The sequence below is a fragment of the Thermobia domestica genome, chromosome 16, assembly GCF_964235325.1.
Source record: "Thermobia domestica chromosome 16, izTheDome1.hap1.1, whole genome shotgun sequence".
In the NCBI taxonomy this organism is placed as follows: Eukaryota; Metazoa; Arthropoda; class Insecta; order Zygentoma; family Lepismatidae; genus Thermobia; species Thermobia domestica.
The window spans coordinates 77319900-77344197 of NC_137469.1; the positions used below are offsets into that span (position 1 = coordinate 77319900).

Here is a 24298-nt window from a genome sequence, read left to right on the forward strand (position 1 = left end):
TTGGGTGGGGGTGAGAGAGGATGGCTTTAAAAAAATAATCAGATAAGCTAGCTAATTAGTAACTACTGTAATTTGAGCGAATTAAACACATTAATATATTTTTTCGCGCTTGTACGGGACTCTGCGGGTTGCTGCTTTTAAATATTTCTTTATTGTGATTCTTTAAAAAATCCAAAATTTTGCCGCCCCCTAAATTCTGCCGCTCTGTGCTCGAGCACAGAATAGCACTTACCTAAATGCGGGCCTGCTCCACGATACATTTTCATGCTTGTAAGTGATGTGTACCAAGCTTGGTTGAAATTGTTCCAGTGTTATGCTGACACACACGTTATGCATTTTTTGCGTATATAGATTACAGAAAATGCCTCCTCACCTCTTAAAACGGAAATTATAAAAAATAAGGATTTACAACGTAACCCATTTTTAATGTGGAATGTATATACCGAGTTTCATAGTTCTTACTTGACGAGCACGTGAGATACTTAATTTTTCGAATATGTTGACACCCCTTCCTCCCGCTCCTTCTCTTAGAATATACAATGACAAAAATATACGTTATCGTTAGGTCATGATCAACTCATGTGCCAAAAATAGTTAAAGTCAATGTAGCAGTCTATGAGGAGTTGGCAGACAAACATAGTTACATCAATGTATATGTAAGTATACAGGGCATCCCAAAAGTAATGGGAAAAAATGAAACTACAGATTCCAGGCGCCAAGACAAGAAAAAAAATATGTGACATAGAGTCCGGAAATGGACAGGGGCGGAGTTAGAAAGCTTCGAATGTGGGGGGGGAAGGAACTTGTAGATTTACAAAACTGCATTGAAGATGTGTGTGAACAGTTATGCAATACACCGGGAATGATGGAATGCATTCGAAACTCACGATTAGCACGTTACATAGATGTGGGAGAACAGCAATTTGAACATCTTCTTCAGGTACGTTTATTGTTGGCACGTATAATCGAGTAGTTTGTAGTGCTACTCTGTATAAGATACTAAGTTACAAAAACAGTACGTCGTTGTGGATTCTGCTATTTCATTACAGGACATGACTAGTTACGCTTGTTCTTATTTCTATCCTCTCTCTGCAAGTTTCTATCTGGTATACCACTTCCCATTGTCCCTTGAAATTATGCAACCATGCTAAGTGATATTTGCTTTGACTCCCATTGTACATGTGCGTGCAATCATACCATGGACAACTTTTTTTCAGTATGGTTTCCATCTTTACTGCACCGTTTCATTAACCCCCTACCGTACAGATGTTCGGTGAATCCCTAAATGACGTATGAAGAATCTCTGCCGCGGTTATATGCATGTAACATGTCAAGCCGATATGATTTTTATGTCTTTCTGAACCCGCCTCCTATCATTATCTCGCTGGCAGGTGGTGAAGCTCCTTTTCCAACACATTCGAAGCTGTCCCTGTCCATTTCCGGACTGTATGTCGTATAAACATTTTTTTTTTCTTGTTTTAGTGCCAGGAATCTGTGGTTTCATATTTCGCTGTTACTTTTGGGACACCCTATATATGTAATTTATAATAATAAGTAGTAAAAATATCAAATGTAAAATTGCATTTGGAAATATTCTAACATTATTTTTCCTTTTTGTTTTCAGTTTTGTGGATGAATATGACCCTACCATAGGTAAGATTCGTTTCATTAATAATAGTAGTTGTTGTTCTAATATATAAACATCTTCCCTCGCTCATGATTTGTAACTAAACTATACGCAAAACTGTAAGCAAAGTAGATTTCAGTTACGAGTTAGGTGTAATTTTTATCGATGATCAGAATATTTTCGTAAAAAGCTGTTTTCAATTATTTGTCCATATGTTTCTACGCGCACTATTCATCAAAACTTTTTATATAGTAAAAATATTTCTTAGAATAACTTGAAAATGGAAATATTCGTTATACGTATTTCAATATATATCTATATTAAAACAATAATTCAACGGAGAGGTTTAACAAATATTTTTAGATGAATAAGGAAATTAAAACTAAAATTTCGACGGATGATTGTAGGTTCTATATGACTGACTTATAGTTCCGTACAAAATAAATTTTTGTGTATATTATAGATCGGTTATGTATTTATGCATGGGTGTATTAAAGATAAAAGTAGTTTGCATCATAAATCTAACAAATTCCATGTAAAAAGCTCTTCAAGTTACTATTCCCTTTATTTTATTTACAGTTAATCAGTAGGTAGTTGAAAAGGACTATTGTATAAAATGCTTGTAAGACATAAGGACAAGTTTTTTTGTAAATAGTTATCTAAGTTATATTGGAGTCCCGAGTGGCACACACGCTTTTGATCCGCTTGGGAATAAACTGAATGCTTTATTTCATTTTAACTTTTTCTTCCGTATTGTGCCAGGAGAATGCACTTTACAATTTAATAGTTCTTTAAGAACATAAGAATCTGCAGGTTAAACTACTGAACTGTGATATTTTTAACGGCAGTTACAGTTTCACGTATGTATTTTATTCTTAATTCGCTATAATCTCTATAATCAATTGTTGGAGAGATAAGGTAAATTTAACAATAATAAATGAATCCGATACTTAATTTTTTAAAGGTGAAACCTGCCATCGTTTGCAGGCAATATATATATATATATTAGGATGGTCCTTAATTTTTGATTTCCGAATTTCTTTGGACGAACCCCCTAAAATGGTTTCATATGGGACTAAAGCCAGTAGAAAATTTAGATCCATTGAATAATTTTAAATGGTGCCTCAAGCGACCATTGAAGATGATGATGATGATATAAGGAATAATATTTCCGATGTGAAAAATGAAGTATTTAATTTTGTTATCAAACTTGTACAAGCAGGACACCTCAGAGAAGATTACAGGGAATTTTTAGAACTGATCGTCATATTCTTGGATGGCATACCTCCTCCAGACTTTTTTCTTTCGTTTGCCTGGAGCAATTCACCATGTAAGATGGATGGGAAAAGCAATCTACTGTTTAAATATATTTCTTTTTCGCCAACAATCTCGTGTAACGAAGCAAATAGAAACGGGTCTTCAGAGAGTACGCATTTTTCTGATACAACAATATGTGCAAGCGTGGTTAAATGTGATCAAGCATCCCATTCACCATTACAAGATCTGCAATTTTTGAAAGGTTCGTACAGTTATTGACAAATAGATGCTGAATTATCTGAAATGGCTGTTTCTAAATTTTCTCGCCATCTCTGGTACTTGACGGAGAAACACGCAGCATTGGAGTTTTTGATGATGAAGTTAGCATAATTGAAAAATAAAAAATTGTTGAAAGAATTTACTGTAAGGAGAAACCGTGAAACAGCTAAAAAGCTTGACGCAAGAGGTGAATCGATAAAAATTCTTGTGAAAAGAGAAATAAGTGATTTCGTTACAACAAACACACAAATTTTCCTCAAGAGGTTTAAAATACCCAAAGGGTTTGAGTGTGATCCGATTTCATGGTCAAATAACAGTGACTGTCTTCAAGGAAAGACAGTAGCTAAATTCATTCACGTAACAAACGATGCAGCAGAAAGTTAAACTAATAGAAGATTACAACAACGTTCTTACAGAAAATGAGGAGCAGCAACAGTTTCTTTTGCAGACAATGATGGCCCATAGACGATCTTTTCCTAGATGTGACAAAGTGAACTATGTAGCAAATAAGATTGAAAACTTACCATAAAGCTGCTACGTAAATAAGTGGTATTTCAATTTCTTCCAAGTTGTAATTTTCATTTTCCTCATAATGGTCTATGAGTCATCTTATTGGAAACTTATTTGTAGTTCATAGCGAAACAAAGATTTAACTTTCTCTAGCAGTTTGTTTTAGTTTGTAATAGATTTCGAAAATTCTTACAAATCTGTGGTCCATAACTATAATAAAATAACATTACACGACGCATTTCGTTTTTCAGACGTAATAACACATACATGATTATAGTAAGCTTGAAAATAATGCCAGATTTGTAATTCTGGTGAAACACTACCTCAAAACGATATGTTACATGACCATCTTTCTATTTAAAAATGTTGACTCTAATTCAAGATGGCTGCCACGATAATGCTATACAAAATTAGGCGTGTTTCTTCCTCTAGTTTCACTATCCAAAACATCTTCCCATTCCCTTAAGCCGTTTCTAAATTACAAGGGTTTATTCCATATTTTCCCCATATACTATGTATTGTAATCGGATTCAAAGCTTTAGGTCGCTTGAGACACCATTTAAAATTTTTCAATGGGCCTAACTTTTCTCGTGGCTTAATTTAGTCCCATATGGAACCATTTTAGGAGGTTCGTCCAAACAAATTCCTAAATTTATTTTCCCCATATAAATAAGGACCACCCTAGTGTGTATATATATATCATAAATACTGTCACAAAGTTTGGAGTGGCACAGTGCTGCCATCTGTGTATAAAGCGGAAGATGCATGTAGTGTGTGTTTGACTGTTCATGACATACGTTGATATTGTACTGAGTTCTGATGAAGTGGGGCGATTACGAAAATCGTGTAGCAGTAATTGCACTACACAAGGTCGGGAAGACAGCAGGTGAGATTTTCAACCTTCTGAAACCCCTACAAATCAGCAAGAGATTCGTATATTGCGCCATACAGTGATACACCGAAACTGGAACGGCAGCTGACCGCGCAAGGAGTGGCAGACCACGAACGGTACGAACCCCGCAGGTCCAGAAAGCAGTTGCAGCAAGAATTCGAAGAAATCCTGTTCGAACACAAAGTGTGATGGCTGCTGAGATGAACATCAGCAGAAATTCCATGTCTCGTGTGCTCAGGAGTGACCTACATCTACGGGCATATAAGAGGCGGACTGGTCACTTTCTGACTCACATTAATGTCACAGAGGGATTTTAAATCAAAGAAACTGTTGCGGCGTTACGCCAACAATCTGCACAGAAAGATTCTGTTCACTGACGAAAAGGTGTTCACAATTCAGCAGGCCCACAACGCCCAAAATGACCGTTTGTGTGCCACGTCATCTACTGCAGCTGCTGAGACAGCTCCAAGGGTTCAAAGGGCATATTATCCTGCCTCAGTGAGGGTTTGGTGGGGAGTGAGCTACCCAGGCACAACCCAGCTGCATGTTTGCGATAAAGGTGTTAAAACATCTACCAAGGTGTACCAGGACATAGTGCTAACACCTATAGTGAAACCACTGTCTGCTACCATGTTCCCTGGAGAAAGGTGGACCTTCCAGCAGGATTCCGCTCCAGGCCACAAAGCGAAAACAACCGAGGAGTGGCGGGCACGGAACGTCCCCGACTTCATTTCTACCGCTGATTGGCCTTCTAGCAGCCCGGACCTTAACCCGTTGGATTACAAACTTTGGGCAGTCCTTCAGGCAAAGGTCTGCCATAAACGGCACCCATTTGTCGACAGTCTAAAACAATCCTTGACCCAAGCAGTGAACAATTTTCCCATGGACGTGGTGCATAGTGCCAACCGGACAGACTTCGTGCCTGCATCAAGGCCAAGGGGGGACATTTCGAAAAATGATTCGTGCGTCAGGTGTACAACATATCAATGTAAAACATGGCCAAAATAAATTGCCTTGGTGTTAATACTCTCTGTGTTATTCACATTCAAACTTGTGACAGTATTTATGATATAACTAGGTATATATATATATATACACACTTGTATAATATAAAACAAAATGAGTTGTACAACTACGGTAGCATTATAATTCAAATGATAGAATAAGTAACGAATGTAATACAATATATGTATACATATCAGATTATATGTATACGAATGTAATATATTGAAAAGTATATACTTCAAACAATAAAAGAAATAACCTGTCGAGCCCACACTAGAATGAACATTATCTATAAATGCAAAATACTTGGTCCTCATGGTAATACAGGGTGTCCACATTCTGGAAAGTCAGGGAAGTAGAAATGTATCAGGAAAAGTCAGGGAACTATCAATTTAGATCCATTGCTCAGTTATTGAATTTATGAAATAACAAGTGTAATATCAGCCTAATGCATATGTTTGTAAATTTACATTGTTTTAGATTAAAGAAAATTGTAAAAAGAAAGAAGCAGAAGTAGAGAGAGCACTAGGCCAGCTATGGGGAAGTGGGAGACTGGGGTTTCTATTTTTTTTCTTTCTTATTTTTAAATTATTCAATGGTCAGGGAAATCTGGAACTTTGGTCATGGAAAGTTTTTTTTTTTTAATACCAAATGGTGTGGACATTCTGTAATAGTTTCTTTCCGTTCACCGAGTTCGAATTCCGTCTGACAGTGTTGTGTTTCTTCTCAAATTAAGCTAACATTTTCTTCTTTACAAGGTAGTAAATCTATTATAGTAACTTCCGAATATTTCAGTTGAGAGACTGTTTTTTTTTTTCTCATCATGACACTCATTGTTTTATTGGATTTATATACTATTACTTGGTCTTAGCTTGCTTTCAAAACTATATGGTTGGTGTTTATTGAAGGGTGACAAGTGGCATACATATCAGGGTTTGAAAAAAAAACGTTAAAAAAAAAAAGCCCAACCCACCTGGGCCCATATGTTTTTTTTTTTTTTTTTTTTTTTTTTTCGAAATATTTCAATGCTTTGTGGTAAAAGTGTTAAAATGTGATTTATATTTCAAGATTATCATTGTCATAACTTGCAACAATTTTCCATTCACCGCTGTTCTGAAACAAATGGCCATCATTTTGAAATTTTACGTTGGATGACCGCCAAAATATATATAGCTAATTTAGTGTCTCCTGCTTTTACTGTAAAAATTTCAACTTAAAAGACCGAAAATTGCGCTTTGTAGCGTAGATACCTGCTAGTTTTTTTTAAAGGTCACCATTTTGAAATTTTATGTTGGTATGCCGCCAAAATTTACAGAAAATTTAGTGTGTCTTGTGCTTGTACCCTTAAAATTTAAACTTACAAGACCAAAAGTGATACCCTGTAGTATGTGTGGTACAACCAGACAAACGAAAAAATGTAGACCGAATCATCCTAGAAGCCTCGGTGACGTTGGCCAAATATGAACACAAAGTATATTAATTTAACAGCGTAAAATAAATGGTTTTATTGTTGAAGTTCATTTTCGATACTTTGAGCGTTCTATTATGGGAATTTAAAACAATTAACAAAGATATAATTCATATTTTATAAAGTAAATGTTTCAAAATGTCTTAAATGAAATGAAATATCTTCCAGCATAAAGTAGTTTTATTGCTGAAGTATTCAGTTCCGATGCTTTGTGCGTTCAATTGCGGGGGAATTTCCCGAGCACTTCTTTCTTTCTTTTTTCTTTTCTTTTCTTTCTTTTTTCTTTTTCTTTCTTTTTTCTTTTTCTTTCTTTTTCATTTTTCTTTATTTTTCCTTTTTCTTTCTTTTTCCTTTTTCTTTCTTTTCTTTTTTCTTCTCTCTATCTCTCTCTTTCTCTCTCACACACACACACGAATGCGTCTTTCTTTCTCTCTCACACAAATGCGTCTTTCTTTTTCTCTCTCTCTCTCTCTCTCTCTCTCTCTCACACACACACACACACAAATGCGTCTTTCTTTCCTTCTCTCACAAATGCGTCTTTCTTTAATGTACATCGAAATTACCACTAGTAAGGAAGTTTGAATTCAGCACTTGAAATAGTAAGCGTTATGTAGTTTTCGGAACTCTGAGCATTAATCTTCTTAAATTTGACAAGAATTTTTACGCTATTGTTGGTGTTGATTCTACAGAATGCTTATTTGAAGAGTACCAACAAATAACTGAACTAAACTGTTGTTGTCGGAATACTAAATTTTACTGAAGGTAAGAAATAATACTAATAGTTTTACTAATGCACTACATATTTACTAGTAATATCGGCACCTAGGCTATGGCTTTAAACTCGTCAAATGTATGAGGGATAACATCCCTTGGCGTCGCCGAGTCGGCGAGCACACTATCCACTGAAAGTATTTTCTAAAATTGCATTTTTTTTCTTCAAATAGGCTATAAATATAATCCATACATTAATTTATTATATAATTATCTCAAGCTAAGGTAAGGTTTTATTATTCAGTCCATTCAGAACTTTATAAAGGTCTTGTGTTGAATGTTGTTGAATACCTTAACATAAAAGCATTTAATTCCCCCAAGGAAAGTTCAAAATCGGATAAAAATCACTTTTCAATATGATCACCGTAGTTGTACCAATAATATATTAACCTTATGACGCCAACCTTTCAGAGATTACGTTAATGTCAACCTGGGGTCCGTGCGGACCCCAACCAACAAGTGCGTTGTTAGTAGGCACTTTTTATTAGGTTTTATTTTTATTATATTGTTAAATACAGTTGATTAGTTTTATTTACTATAACATAGTAAAAATAAACACAGTATATATAGTGGAACATTTTTGTACTACAATACATTCTGCTGATATTTTCTATTTACTACATTTTCTTTATTTCTACGTATTTTCTGATCGCTCACTGCTTTCAAACGTTTCCCTATGGATATCCCTTTTGCACCTTCTCATTGTACCAACAACTGTTGTTAACTGAAGAAGCAACTCCCGACGAGCCGCGTGCTTCTGAAATAAATCTCCATAGTTATATTTCATCCTTTATTTAACCATGGCTTTACAAGTCACTTCACCAGGTCTTTTACATTGCCTCGTTCATGGCCTACGTGCTGACAAACATATATTTTGTCTCTGAACGAATATTATGTTTCAGTATTGCAGACTCAGTAAATTTCTATACCGTATCTTCTGGGTATACTTGGAATGTAAACACACACAAAAAGATCTTCCACATGTCCATACTTTAGAAATTGAAAGATCTGTACAAACCGTGGAAATTCAGAACGAATATTTCCCAGAGTTCTCGGAATGCTGATATCTTGTCTGTTTCCAGTTTCTCTTGACGACTTTGAATGTTATGAAATCCCGTGGTTTAAAGCGCCTTGATTCCTTTACAACATTTGCTGCCAAAGTTTCTTCCACGTGGAGCTGTAAATTCTGCAGTCTTTGTTCAGTGCTCTGCTGACATGTCTAAACTTCGGCTAGAACGCTGCGGAGGGTCATAATCAGAAAACAGGTCCACATCACGTTCATTGGACCTACCGGTAATTTAGTCTCCTTTCCCTTCTTTAGACAATTAACGTTCATACTCGTAATGGTTGTCGTCCGATTCAACCTCAGTTTTCTTGCTATCAGTTACTTCTAACGTCCGCAGAACGCTTTCTCTGGGCAGTCCTAGACGAGACAATGTAACTAAATAACAGAACTTGCTCAATGCAATTTTGAGCTGAAACGTATCATTTCTGTATATTTGAGTAGTAATATACTCTGGCAACTTTGAAATGCAAATAAAATTAAACAATTTCCTCACAAATATTATACAGGAAGTACAGTTTTTGCTAAAGAGAATTTATTTGTTTCAAAAATATGTGTATACTAACATCCAAGAAGATATCCAAATTGCAATAGAGTAATAACACAAAGATCGTGCTGCCATCTTCTGACAATTTTTAAAACAAGACTCACTTGTCAGAGGAATAAATATTTACTTTTATTTAGTTTTTCATTGCTAGGAATTACCAATTAGCAAGCTTTATTTATCTATCTGTGCATATAGGAGCATGGAAAACCGTGGGTCCGTACGGACCCCAGGTGTGCTAAATGCGTTTTTGTTCATAAATATGCTTATAATTTCTAAATACAGAAGCGTACAACAAGTAAATTGTTGTGAGTGAATTGAAAACATCTTAAAAAGAGATGTTCTTAGTCGTGGATAACTATATGAAACAGAAAAAAATATATGAATATAATGAAGCCTGGGGTCCGCACGGACCCCAGGTTGGCGTCATAAGGTTAATAAAAAGCTCAAAAACCCGGTGGGCAAACCTTCATACATAGACTATATTTTTTTTTTTCATTGCAATCATATATTCCGTCAGTGGTGTAACTTAATTGCAGTGAGTAACGTAGCTTAGTTTTTTTTTTTTTTTTTTTTTTTTTGTTAAGTTCTTTTTCTTGTCGATTCGTCTGTTAGGAAACTAGGATTATGGTATTTTAAGTTACAAGTGATAAATTTGATAGTATTTCTCAAATATTGTCTTTAAATCTTGCAGAGGACTCTTATCGCAAGCAAGTAGTTATAGATGGTGAAACATGCCTCCTGGATATCCTTGACACAGCAGGTCAAGAGGAATATAGGTAAGTAATTTCATTTGTACAGGAAAATAGTCATTCAACTGTCTCTTGAGCAGATATATTATAATGAAAGAGATGTGAAATATTATGTAACAATAAGGATATTCTTGAAAAGTACAAATGCACAAGATCTAAAGTGAATGCTAAAATTTTCATTTGATACTGTAAATCTATTGTTACTTTTAAAGTTTAGGAGAAGGGGCAATAATATTCAACATGGATTTGTGTAAGAGATTGTTTTTAGATAAATTTGTAGACTTTCATTTTTTACTTTTGTATGCATTGTTACGAGAATGTGAATTTAGAATTAATGTAGTGTAACTTTTGTTTTGAATGTTAAATTGACTTATTCTGATGGGTATAAAGCAGCATTTCTCAACCTTTTTAAACCTGATGGCAACTCAAATATCTGAGATGTTTATATGGACCACTAATTTTACTTTTTTAATAATGTGTGTGTATATTCTTAATATTTGGAACATATTGTACTATGATAACATAATGAAGCTAAAACCCTATTTTGAAATCCTACGGAACACAGTTGTTGAATTGGAAGGAAACAATTGAAAGTCAAATTATATATTTTTAACAGATTTTTAATGTTTATTTACCAAATTAATAATATAATTACGTTATTAACTTTTAATGAGATGGTTGAGCTGTCTCCTCTTACAGAGTTCCTGGATTTCTAGCCCAATTTAAGCAATGAAAATTAATTTTCACGAAGATAGGTTGTTAAAACTGCATGACAATTTTCAGTGATGCTTCAGATAATTTTGGAAATTCACTTCTCACTCAAGGCGAGATCCAAAATCGAGACAAACCAAGATCACAGAATTGCATTTGAAGCTTACTGTTACTTGAGAGTTCAATTAAGTCTTCTTTCGATAATGAGAGATCGTTCTCGTGACTTTAAGCCTCGAATCGATGGCGAATCCACAAATTTCTCGTAAACGAGCTATTTGTAAAAATATTTCAGGTTCTTGTAATAGAGTTTTGAATTGGCTACAAAACCTTTTCACGAAGCTGGTTAGAGAAAAATGTCATTTTCCAATATTAGAAAACGTGCAATATGCTGTTTTTTCCCCTCGAATGACGTTATCTTGTTGTAAACATTAAGAATAGTGAACGATTTCCCCTGAAGGGAGAGATTTAGTTCATTTAATGTAGAAAAATGTCTGCAAGATAGGATAATGCCAGTAATCATGCATCGACAACAATGAGTGAAGCAAAATCAGAATAATGTTCACTTACGAATTATAAAACTTCGTGCCTTAATTCAAATAACCTTCAAAGCCAGCGAATTTCAGAATGAAGCAAAAGATGTTTATATTCACTGCCCATTTCGTCGCATTATACGGAAAAATTGTCTGTTATTTAACCGTCGAATTTTAATAAATTAGCTGGCTTTACAACATTATCTAGCAGTTTTAAATTCTGATTTAATCTGAACGTATTTTTTTCCATTGGATGCCTCTCTTAAGTAACTATCGAAAGAGTGAAATATTTCTTCTCCAATTATTCGGGTTGGGAAAATACTACAAAATAGAACGTCTTGTAGTCATCACCATGTTCATTTCTAACGTAGCATATCAGTTACGCATCATTTGTGACATCAGTAATTTCGTCTATTTGTAACGCATAATAAGCTTGTCGTAACTCTTTCGATTGACTGAGCTTCTGCGTTGCCTGCCATACAGTTAATTCAGCGACTAACAAGTATTCTTTGAAAGAGAAATCAAATTTATATATCTTAGTAACTGGTGGTCAAACATAGTTTTTATCCCAACTTTTATAACTGGAAGAAATAAGTTTTCCCCGATAGAATGAGCTTTCTCTTTAGTTACGTGCAAACTTAAGAAATAGGGTGCTTCTAGTGCCTTGCTATTAATTGAACCCATGACCGAAACTGTATCTTCCTCACAATTTAATGTCCCTAAGCTCGCTGATAAAGTTCAGTTGGTTTGTTTTTCATATCACAATGCTTTGTTTCTAAATGTCGTCGGAGTTTTGCAATTTTCTTACACTTGTTCGACAACACTTCATAACACAAAATACGTTGTGGTTCCTGTTCACTTGCATTACCACACCAAGTAAATCCTGATTCCAAATCGAACTATTGTATTTTTTCTTTGAACTGCTTGCTTCAGCTTTTATAGGAGAGTCACGTGTACTCGCCATAACAATACTCGTTTCACAGTTAGAATGTGCTTCGCTTGCATCACTTGCTTCACTTTTCAAAATCCCTGTTCTAAGCCACTTTTCCATTATTAAAACACTTTTCAAAAATATATTAAAACTGGGGTTAACTGACACTGGAGCTGGAGCAAACTCTGTCCAACTATAACGTAGCACTTTCGAAGATCAACTGAGCTTCAAAGCGTATTAATAAATAATATCAAACATGAACCAGCTTGTTGAAATATTAATACTACATTGTACTGGAAACAGCCAGGAAAAGCGAAGCAATAAATTCCTTGTATATTTCTTAGTCCCACTCATTTCCTGTGAGTACTAGATTTTTTCTGATCATTGCAATGTGTCATAATTTTAGAATCTAAAGTGGGAATACGAGTAGTATTCTGTTGTGAAATATAGGAAGATTTTTAAAAGTCTGGCTTTTAGTGTTCTTTTTATGTGAAGCAGTTTTACTCATTTATTTGTAATTTGTTTTGTTATAATGCTTTTAATTTTGTGTACGGACCACTGCAACATCTTCGCAAACCATTGGTAGTGGTTGAGAAACGCTGGTATAAGGTAAATGATGGTGCGTATATGTAACATGTACTCGTTTTTTAACTGTATGTGAAAGTTTTTAAAACTATTTCGTGTTTAAAATGTATGCTATATTTAATATATATACTTACCGTACCGTACCGTATAGCTCTGCAACACATTATGAGTTTTGGCTTCATTCACAGGCGCTTCCATTCTTCTCTCTCCAGTTCTTCACTATTTCAGATCCCATATAACATCTGTTAAATATCTTTGCTTAGGTCGGAAATTATCTTTTCTTGTAATATCTTCATCGGGAGCCGTTGCTCATCCATTCCTTCTGTATGCTCAAGCCATGTGTCCGTTCTCTTTATAAATTTTCCAATGTCTTTGTTTTGTAGAATATATTCAGTTTCTTCGTTTGTTCTTAATCTCCATTCATTATTTTCTCTACTTGGTCCAAAAATTGTCCTTATTACTCCCCTTTCAAATACTTCCGTAGTTTTACTTGATTCTCATTTTTAAGAGTCCTCACTTCTACACTCTGTCACTATTGGTCTGATTATCTTTTTTGTATATATTTTCAATTTTGATATATTTTCATTGTCTGCTTATGCTTTTGTTTTTCCAGTATCCATAAGTTGGCATTTCTGTTCCTTATTCCCTTCCTGCTTGAATTCTTTAATTGTAGTGGACATGCAATTGCTATTATCTATTAGCATACCTAGTATAATAGTAGAAATGCTAACGGGCTACGATGTATCGTTACTAAGCCTGTATCTCTGTTACTATATTCCTTCACTACAAGCATTAATCATTATGTAGGCTTATTTGCAAAATCAAACCAATACTTACAGTAACACCTTTCTTATATAGCTATACATTAATACATAGTGTTTCTTGTCATATGGTCTAACAACGTATTTAGTTACTTTTATCCTGACATTCCAAACTATGGTGATTCCAATTCTTATTTTGTTTTTCGAACTATGAAGCCAACAACAAAACGAGCAATCATCTTTTTTTTTTTTCTTTTTTTTCTAGCTATTACATTTCATGGCACTACACACAGTCACTATTAGCCAGCCAACGATACTCCTACACTTAGATATGTTCGCGCTCTCGAACATTTTATTTTCAATAGTGAATTCCATCCTATTTCTTTAGTTTATAACTGGTGCGAAGATAATGTACTTTTCGCCTTCAATAAAGCTTCCTTAGTTTATGTTCCGTTCTTGTTTACTGCACTGCACTGCATTGGAATATCTCTTATTTGTTTTCTGTATTGCCATATGCAGTGTTAGTGTGAATAAAATTGGAGATAATCCGTCACTTCGTTTTACTTCCTTGTTATGCCGGAACGCTTCTGTTGTTGTATGTCCTTTTTCACTTTTACCATAGTATGATCGAAGGTTATTTTGACCAGATTAATAAGTTTTCTTCAACTTTTGAGATATTGCAATGCTTGTAGTATTCTGCTTCAGTTTATACTGTCAAAACTTGCTTGTAGTCGATAAAGGGGTGTGTAGATCTGTTCCATGTTCGTAGTATTTCTCCATGATTTGCTTCAGTATAAATAGCTATTCTGATGTACCCCTGTTTATCCGAAACCCAACTTGATACTCTCCTATTGTCTATTCTTTTTTTTTTTTTAATTCTGTCAAGTATGCTTGTGAAGATTTTGTATACTGCGCTTAATATTATGCCTCTGTAATTTGAGCAGTCATTCCAGTCTTAATTTTTATAAAGAGGGTAGGGTATCCCCATATCCCATTTTGGAGGTAATACTTCTTCTTTCCATATTTGTTATCGTATCACCTATTTCTTTAATCGTTTGTGTACCTGCGTACTTTATTAATTCCGTTGATATTTCGTCCTTTCCGGGTGCTCTGTTGTTTTTTAAACTTTCTATTAACTTTTCCACTTCTTCGTTACTTGGGGTTTCGTTCTGTTGTCCTTCTCCTGAGGTTTCTTCCTTTTTGTCTTTTCTCATTCTGTTCCTTTTCTTTCTGAGCTGCGTCTGTCGGTTTTAAGTATTCTTTAAAATACTATGTTCATCTTATATTATTTCTCCTTTCTCATTTTTGCATCCAGTTGGTTGTGCCTGGAATCCTTATCGGTTTAATTATCTTTTAAAAAAAAATACAAGTATAAAATTGCAAATATATGTACTGAAATCTCTAATTTTCTAGACCTTTGCACGCTTGTATTGTATATTTACTTTTCATGGGTCCTTTGACATAAATTGATATTAATTTCATGATTAAATGTTTAATATCATAACTTCTGGATAATTTTCACAATGCTCATATTCCTTTTTTTTTTTCAGTGCAATGCGAGATCAGTATATGAGAACCGGAGAAGGATTTCTGTTAGTGTTTGCTGTGAATAACGCAAAATCATTTGAAGATATTAGTATGTATAGGGAACAAATTAAGCGAGTGAAAGATGCAGAAGAAGTGCCGATGGTCTGTAAGTAATCTTCACATATATTGGAACTATTATTGATAAAATAATCACATGCGTCTTGGAATGTACTGTAAATATTGAAGAAATATATTTCATGTAAGAGCGTAAGCCGCACGGTACAGTTTGGGTATATAAAATTATCTGCATTTGACATTCTGTCCTTTCAAAACAGAAAATCCATACTATATAGAAGATAATGTTGAAATAATTAATAATAATTTAGAAAGGCAGATTATTGGTGCTTGATTTTTTTTTTAAATTTAGATAATGGAAGATTAAACAAAAATGGGTATAATTCAACAATGTACTTAGCAAGTTTGTTCGTGATAAGGAGAAAGTTAGAAGAACATAGTTTACTGTCGGTATAAATGCTGAAAATCTATGGGATTTACTATTGTATATTGTAAGGAAAATAATATAATAAGTTGTAAAAGAACTCCGCTGTTCACTTCTAGGTGAAAACTCTTGTCATCTTTATATTTTGTAAGTAAATTTGTAATATTGTATGTGAAGTGGTGGTAAGTGCTTGTAGTAAATATATTTTTGTCTGGTTATCTTATTAGTTCATCAAAAGAACGCAGCCATTTTGTATACTTTTATGGGAAAATAAGATAAAAATAACATGTAAAAAAAAAAAAAAAAAAAAAAAAGAGAGAGAGAGAGAGAGAGAAAGAAAGAAAGAATAATTTCCGTATTGGTAAGGTAAAATCGATTATAGACGCAAAACGATCCCTCATATGAATTTTTTATAGTCACAAGAATTTCTGTGAAAAAAGAAATCACAGAATTCCTGGGAAGCGAAGCAAGTTTTGGGGTTTATAAACTTTCACCTGCTGTATTTATTTCCAGTTCATTCACCTGCTTTTTGTTATACCTATATTTGAAAATATCTATTATTTTCTCATCTCTTGTTCATAGTGTGCGTTTCTGCCCTCATAATACTATTCTCCATGCGGACCATTTGATAGGTAACCATTTTCAGTTATCGTGAGGAATGTTTTGAATTGTTTTCTGAATATTACTACACTAAAATGTTGCTGTAACGAACAATAGAATAACGAAATGTTTAGATCTCCGAAATTATTTTTAGGTTCCTTCCCTTTACCCTATTTGATGTGTTAAAACATTTCATTTTAACGAATGTATATGGTCATTTTAATGCAACATTTTTCCTTAAGTATTTTTTAACACGTGCCTTTATTTCATATAAATAATTCTACAATGGATGAATAAATACTTTGTGACTATTACACTCACACGCTTCCATTGTTTAATTATAAAGGATGGTTTGTTTAGAGGCGGAGAACTTTAAGCCTACAACACTGTTTTCTGTGACAACTGATATTACTCGGTTGTTTTGAGGTTAGTTTGGTGTTTCAATTCATCATAAATAGACTCACGCCGGAGCAACGTTTTCAAATTGTCCAAATTTATTTTAAAAACCATGGTTCAATTCGACAAACTCGTCGGTGCTCATGATCGTCCATCAGAGCAATTAATTCGAAAGATGAAATGAAATCCTTGAGTGTTACGTCCCACAGTTATGCCGGTTAGGCTAAAGGAGACGGTGATGATGAGAAATGAGTGAAATGGTGGAATGAAGAAAGTGGTAGGAAACGGGAGAACCCCGAGGAAACCCACGCGCACGGTGTTTGTCCACCACAAAGTTCACTTGGCGCGAGCCCATGCACCAGAGGCGAACGCTCTACCACTGAGCCACCGCGGCCCCTACGATTAATTCGAGAAACTATGGATCATTTTCGCAGTACGTTTACTGTAAAGGATAATACGCATCCCGTAAGACGTCATACAGTACGAACACAAGAAACGATTGACGTGTGCAGCGTTGATGATGATTCAAATGTGTTGATTCGTCGTCGTGCTCAGCATCTTGTGTCCAGCATCTTTATGGAAAATTTGACGCCAATAGATTATTTACTCCGGGGATATGTAAAGTCGCATGTCTACGCCGAAAAACCAGAAACAATTGAGCACTTGGAAGCCAATATTTGACGCGTTATTGGCGAAATACAGTCTGATATACTGCAAAGATAGTGTGAAAATTGGACCTCCAGATTACGTCGTGTACGCGCCAGCCGCGATGGTCACATTCCCAAAATCATGTTAAAACATTAAAGCCATAAAAATGACTGTCAAATAAAGCCAATTTCATGGATATTTTTTTGTTTTATTTCAACATAAAGTTCTTCGCCTCTGAAAGAAAAACTCCCTTTACATTTTGTTTTTGTCTGAATTAATGTTCATGTAATATAGATCGGACAGTCGATACAGTAACAGCTAAGTTCTTGATAGTTGGCTTATTTCAGTGTAACACATTTTCACTACAACAAATTAATTTCGGAGGTCTCCACAATTTCTTTATACTGGTGTTGTACTGTTCGTATTTGTGAGAACTTTTAAGTTAAAACTCTTTTCCTCGTTTTTTTACAGTGGTTGGTAATAAATGTGATCTTCCTACGAGAGCAATTGAAATGATCCAAGCGAGAGAGGTAGCTAAACAATATGGAATTCCTTTCGTGGAAACATCAGCTAAAACTCGCATGGGAGTAGACGATGCCTTTTACACGTTGGTACGAGAAATAAGGAAGGATGTAAGTAAAGTTTATTCAGCAATAAACATTCGTTACTTTCAGTAATATACACTTTTAACAGTAGGAACGGTCATTTCCTGAAACTTTTACTGTGCAGTTCGGTGAATAAAATTATATTCACTCAATCTGCGTATGAAATTGGGGAAAAGTTAAATGAATTGTACACCAATCTTTTCGTAACCTAAATTTTATATTTAGGATAATTAAGAAGAAAATTTGACTAATTCAATTTTCTTTAGAAAGACTCAATTTTTACTGTAATTTACAAGTTTTAATTGATCAATAAATCATTTAACCTTTTCATGATTTTTTTAGCAGTGTTTAAATAATGATTTTAAAGAAAATTTAACTATAATCATAATTTACTGTTTGGATGGAGTTGGCTTGACTGAAAGAATTACTGTGACCATTAATTACTGCCGCATTGTGAAATTCCCAGATAATATTGAGTTGACGAAGCCTATTAATTAAAAGCAGTTAATTCTACGTTTAAGCAATACTTCTTAAACCAAACATTTTTCTTTTGTAGTGGTTTAAACAGAAAATACCGTGTATGTACTCACTGTATTTCGTATATTTTGTTGCCTACCAACAACACATTTCGTTGACACACCAAAGCAACTTTCTCTCCCTAAAGTGTCCACTCAGACAAATGCACACCTTCAGAATACGAAGTGTATATCTTTTCTTTTGTATAAAGGAGGGGCTGTGGAATACAAAGGGAGTAATCTATGTTGAAAATCCATCCTAGGATTCAAGGCGTTCAAGCTGGAAAAACCTTCAAATTGCTATCAAGGATTCAGACGAATGTAATGGCACCGAAGCCTTGAAAGAACAACCTAGTTTCTTGTTCCTTTTAACCTTATCAGTCATGATAGCCAACTTGAATAAAATATGCTGTAAGTGAATGAAGCAAGAGATCAGAACGTAAATAGAAAATTTGAATTTTTCTTTCTTGCTCTTTCTTGAGGTACCTCTGTTCTCAGTTTCTTTGACAAATATGTATGACAGTAGCCTTAATACTAAATAGAAACGAATGGGCAAGGTATGTCCAAGGAAATTCTGTGTTGAAGTTTGTTACATAGAGGACGTGTCTAAGGATAAGATGCGTACGAGGTTGCCATATTAGTTCTTTCTTAGCTTACACCAACCTTCTTTAGGAGGATGATTAAACGAAAGATGAAATTAAGAATAACAGGTGAAGAGAGAGAGAGAGATTTTTAGCAGAGAGAACACTGTGAATAAAATAGACTGCAGAAAAATTATTACGGGATTTTGAAACTTAACGGCTTAAAGTGGAATTGGATATTAACAGATATTAAACATTCTACACTGCTATTAAGTGAATAACTATTTACCTTCGTAAAACAGTCTGCATGGACTAAGCTCAGAAATTGGAGAATTTCGTTGAAGTATGTTGGCAAAAGTCCAAGAATTTAGGCGCCAGTCAATATATAGGAACCACCGTCCATTGTGTTCTAATGACATGAATTTCTGTAGCGAAAAATGAAACTGCTGCAGTATCTATTTTGAATTAACTTTTTTTTTTGAGTATTGAAAAACAGTATTAGCAAGTAATTAATGGTGAAGGCACTTTTCACAGACGCAAGACAAAAGTGCAGCCATAATTTATGGAAAACCCACCTAGCTCACTAAAGGTTATGAACTATTATTTCCTATGTAATGTGAAGAAAGCAAATCGCTTCATTTTCATTGATGAAATCACTCGTTTCGTCGGTTCCTTAGTTCTCTTCCATTACCTTCATTATTACACTGAACTTAAAGGGAGGGGACATGCCTCTCCCACATTAAATTTGTTCATTATGGTCTTTAGTTTACAGAGTATGACAATGGAATATTAAGCTAATAGCATGGTACCTACCCATTTGTTAAACCGTGATGTAGGCATCTTTTGAGGACGCTGTTGCGTCCTTGACTCAGGGGCAGTGACGTAGGGGTACTTAAGACCATCCTCTCTGGATTTTGGCATGGGTACCTTGGCGCAAAACTCAAATTTTGGGAGGGATACATAGGACCACCCCCTTAAATTTTGAAAATTGTCAGATATAAAAATTTGGTATAGTAGTAAAGGAGTATGAACCTCTGTACATTTCGTTGGTCCATCTAGTTTCCTTTCATAGTTAAAAAAATTTGCCAAAAATGTAAATTTTGGAGGTTTTTGTTCTAATTTATCACCTTCAATGAATCTTTATTACCTTACGTCGTTATATGGTTGACTATAGAGGTCCATTCTGTTTCATAGGACATGGATAAATTGATGATCTCATCTTAAATATTTAAAGGGCTGCATAAGACCATTCTTTAAATTAGGAAATTAGTAAAATACAAAATTTTATAAATGTTCTCTAGGATTCGAATATATATTTCTGTAAATTTGGATGATCCCTCTTGTTCCCTGCTATGAGTAAAAACTAACCTGGCATGTGGTAATACAAATATTTTGGCCGTTTTTCGTAAACACGCATCTTTTATATATCCGTTATTCTTACATCAAGCGACCTTGTAAAACGCTCAAGCAGTGGTGATTTCAGGATTTTCCCCGGGAGAATTGCGATCCACGGGGGGTGGAAATACTCGTAGTCTACATTGAGCACGATCGGAAATAAAGCTGGGGGGGGGGGGCAGTGGATAACCACCGGATCGCCTTCTGAAATTATAACTCGACAAGTTTCAAACCAAGATGCGCAGATCGCTGCGGAGCACTTCGTATTCCACCACCCTCCCCACTACTCTTCCATCCACTGATCTGGCCTTGAAAGTACCAGTGATACTAACTCAGCAAACTTATGCTACAACAAATATCACCTGCTAAAATAAATGACAAATATTACCGTGTAGCGTTACAATACCGACTCATAATTCTCATATCAGTGGTCCATTTCATTTAATCCCGCTTTTGAAAATGCGTTGCGGTGGTAGCTCTTCGTATTCTACGGTAGTATATTCTGCGTATGTTCGTTATTAAGCTTTATAACGAAGAGAAACCAAAAGGCGAATGGCTTAATTTTCTGGATTCCACATTAAAGACTGAACTGACAGCCGAGCCTACTAGAACATTACGATACTGAACCAGGGGCGAATACAGAACGGGGGGCGCATCTTTCTGAAAGGGAAATATTTCTGTCTTACTTCAATGAGACGATTTGACAAAAGTATTTTTGTCAATATAAGACAACAAATAAGCTGCTTTCAGTCTATTGTTAGTACAAACTATGTCTCAAGTGTTATAATGTTTAACATTTTGCGCCCCCCATCCTTCTGAGTAAGAATGAATAATTATTCAACTTCCAAGGCCGAAGATACAACTTGTGTTAAAAAAAAAAAAAAAAAAAAAAAACTATAACAACTGATAACTAGTAGAGAAAACTTTGTTCAACGATTTCTTTTATTTCAGTTAGTTCCTCTTCCAGAAGTGCGGATCAAAATATTTGGCATAGTTGCAATTAAAATATTTGATTTAATTATCACCCTAGTTATACGTTCGAGGTCCCAAAGGTCATGTGGACCCCCTATTGTATTTATGAATATACATTATTTGGCATAATTTGAATGCAATTTGTCTTAAAATCCTCATGTATATACCTTCTGCATCTGAATGCCCCCCCCCCCCAACTTTACAGAGAAATCGGCGCCCTTGGGTCGGGCCTAAATGCTAACTCGAGCCGGGCCTCACATATTTCTAACTCGAGTCGGGCCTCACATTATTAATTCACGGGCCCGGCCTGAGATGAAACCTACATTCACGCATCACATTCAGTACCGGCGTGTTGGCAAAGTAAGAGTGAAATAGGTGCAACAGAAACTCTTGGAAAAGGGCCACGTCTTATTATTGTCCATGCAGGAGAGGAATTTGGGTTTGTTGATAATGCTCTATTATTGTTCAAATCTAAGCAAAAAAGTGGAGATTATCATGATGACATGAACAATAGAAAATTTTCAAAATGGATCGATGAAAATCTACTTGCTATTCTTCCCGAAAACAGCGTTGTTGTCGTTGATAATGCCAGTTACCACAATGTTCAAATCAATAAAAGACTATTTATGTCTTCACTTAAAAGCGACATGATACAGTGGCTATCAGCGACAGACAAACCTATAAACGAAACCGAAATTGCAGCGGAGAATAGAGTAGATACATTGTGGAGAATGAACAAAAAACAACTGTTCTTAAGAATTCAAAGTGTACCTTATGTGAAACAATATGCGATTGACAAGAAATTTATAAACGCGAGGCACACTATAATAAGACTTCCACCTTACCACGCAGACTTAAAGCCTATTGAACTTGTGTGGGGAGAAATCAAGAGCAAAGTAAGGCAATGCATTTCCGATTCACTGGATGAAAAGAAAGAATTACTGGGAAAGTTATTTAATGAATATTCACCACAGAAATGGGTAAAATGTTGTGAACACGTGAAAAAAAATTGAAGATTCTTACTTTGAAAGAGACGGACTTATGGATGAGCGTGTAGATGAACTGATAACTAGATTTGGTGAAACCGATTCAGACTCAGATTCATCGGCCGATACAGACTTAGATGAGTGGGAGAGTGAAACTGAAGGAGAAATGGAAAACATTTAGAAGGTGATTTCTGTTATCATTTATTTATTTATTTTTCATGAAGATTCATTGTGAACTTTTCCACCTTTTAATTCATATATTACGTTGGTAAGGAATACCCCTAATCATACTTAATTCATTTAATATTCAAAGAGAAAATATTAAAATGCATTAAAAATTTAGTGCAGTCAATATACAGCATTTACACTCAAATGTCGTAGAAAATCCTCAGACCATTCCGCTCCCTCCAGATTGCAACACTGCAAAACATCATCGTCGCGGAGAAGGAAGTGGGGAAATGTAGGATTAGGTGCGCAACAACTAGGCTGCAGCGTTCTGTTTACAAACTTTTTCACTTATATCATTGCGTATTTGAGTACGTGCTGGACCTTCAGCTATTCTTTTCTGAATTATGTTTGATTGGGCGTATGGACAAATAAACGACCATACGCATAATCAAGCATATAATATCAAAATATAGATATATCTTTTGCTTATATGAAAATACTATTAGAAAGAATGTGTCTATTAATTAAGCTCTACATCTTACATGATAGATTTTATATGAAATATGCACAAGAACTTACTTCCATTGTATAATTTCGCGCCTTTGCAACGAAAGTCATAATTACAACCGATTGTCACAGTCTTAATTACAACAGGTACTTGGAAGAACGGGCTTCTTTCCGTTCCATTTTGTAATAATGTATTAGACATTTTCATCGAAGAAGCACAAATGATCAAGCCTTGGCGACCTGCTATCGCACATCACATACTTAACATGGAAAGAACAAAACACACTATCAGCACACAGTTCTCATGATAGTGATACTGAGCGTTGAATGTTTTCTTTACCGTAGCATGTACTGTATATCACATGTTTGGCCACATGTAAAGTGTCAGAAAAATGTCTCACATGTTAACCCGAAAATATGCCTGCGCGCCGTTCTACAAGATGTCAGTGGCTGCTCTTAAAGGAAGTCAGATCGGTAAAAAGTAAACCTTTATTGCTTCAGCCTAAGGTAAGAAAACTAAAGTTGGGGTCGCTGAGATGAATATTAACACTTCCGATGCAGTGTAATTCCAAGTTAGCCCCATCAGCATGGAAGGAGAATGAGGGAAAGGGAGAACATGTAACAGTAATCGAGAACTACAATATAGGAGTGTCTAATCCGTAGTTTTCGGGGTCGCTGAGATGAATATTGACACTTTCGATGGCAGAAATATAAACTGTACAGCGCATTATATGAATGCCTCTAAAGTTCCTGTGTCTTATATGTTTACGTTAAAACATACATCTGTACACGGAATATTTCGAGACTTGGAAAATCATGTGTATAACATACGTGCAACTATTCTTTGACATGTTAAACATATGCTTGTGCATTACCTATACGTTGCTATCGATATGATCTATGTACATCTGATGTACTGTTAATGCAAAACAAAATATTAATACAGGTATCCTTTTCTGCTGAGTTGCATGTATTCTTTACAAAACGCCGCTCTTGTTTAAGATCTCCGGTTTCGTTATATTTCGCTCATTTCTGTGATCATGATCTCATGCGTGTGCGATACGAGCTAAGGCTATTACTATAATTCCATTCAAATAATGTTCCTTATCCTGTAAGGAGAAAACTGCTTCTTGTATTACAGAAACCACACTCATTGTCAGTTAAATTCAACATTTGTAAATGTTAATCCAGTCACTTCCTGAAACTGAACTCT

General features: G+C 35.0%; 1 protein-coding gene across 1 annotated transcript in view; it reads left to right on the forward strand.

Moving 5' to 3' along the window:
• Ras85D (GTPase ras-like protein 1) overlaps positions 1-24298 on the forward strand; it is a 56817-nt gene that overhangs the window by 18316 nt on the left and 14203 nt on the right. The window contains exons 3-6 of the mRNA XM_081742637.1: positions 1625-1653; positions 10111-10195; positions 15237-15379; positions 17828-17988. Of these exons, the coding sequence (XP_081598763.1) occupies positions 1625-1653; positions 10111-10195; positions 15237-15379; positions 17828-17988 (418 nt within the window). The remainder of the gene's footprint in view (positions 1-1624; positions 1654-10110; positions 10196-15236; positions 15380-17827; positions 17989-24298) is intronic.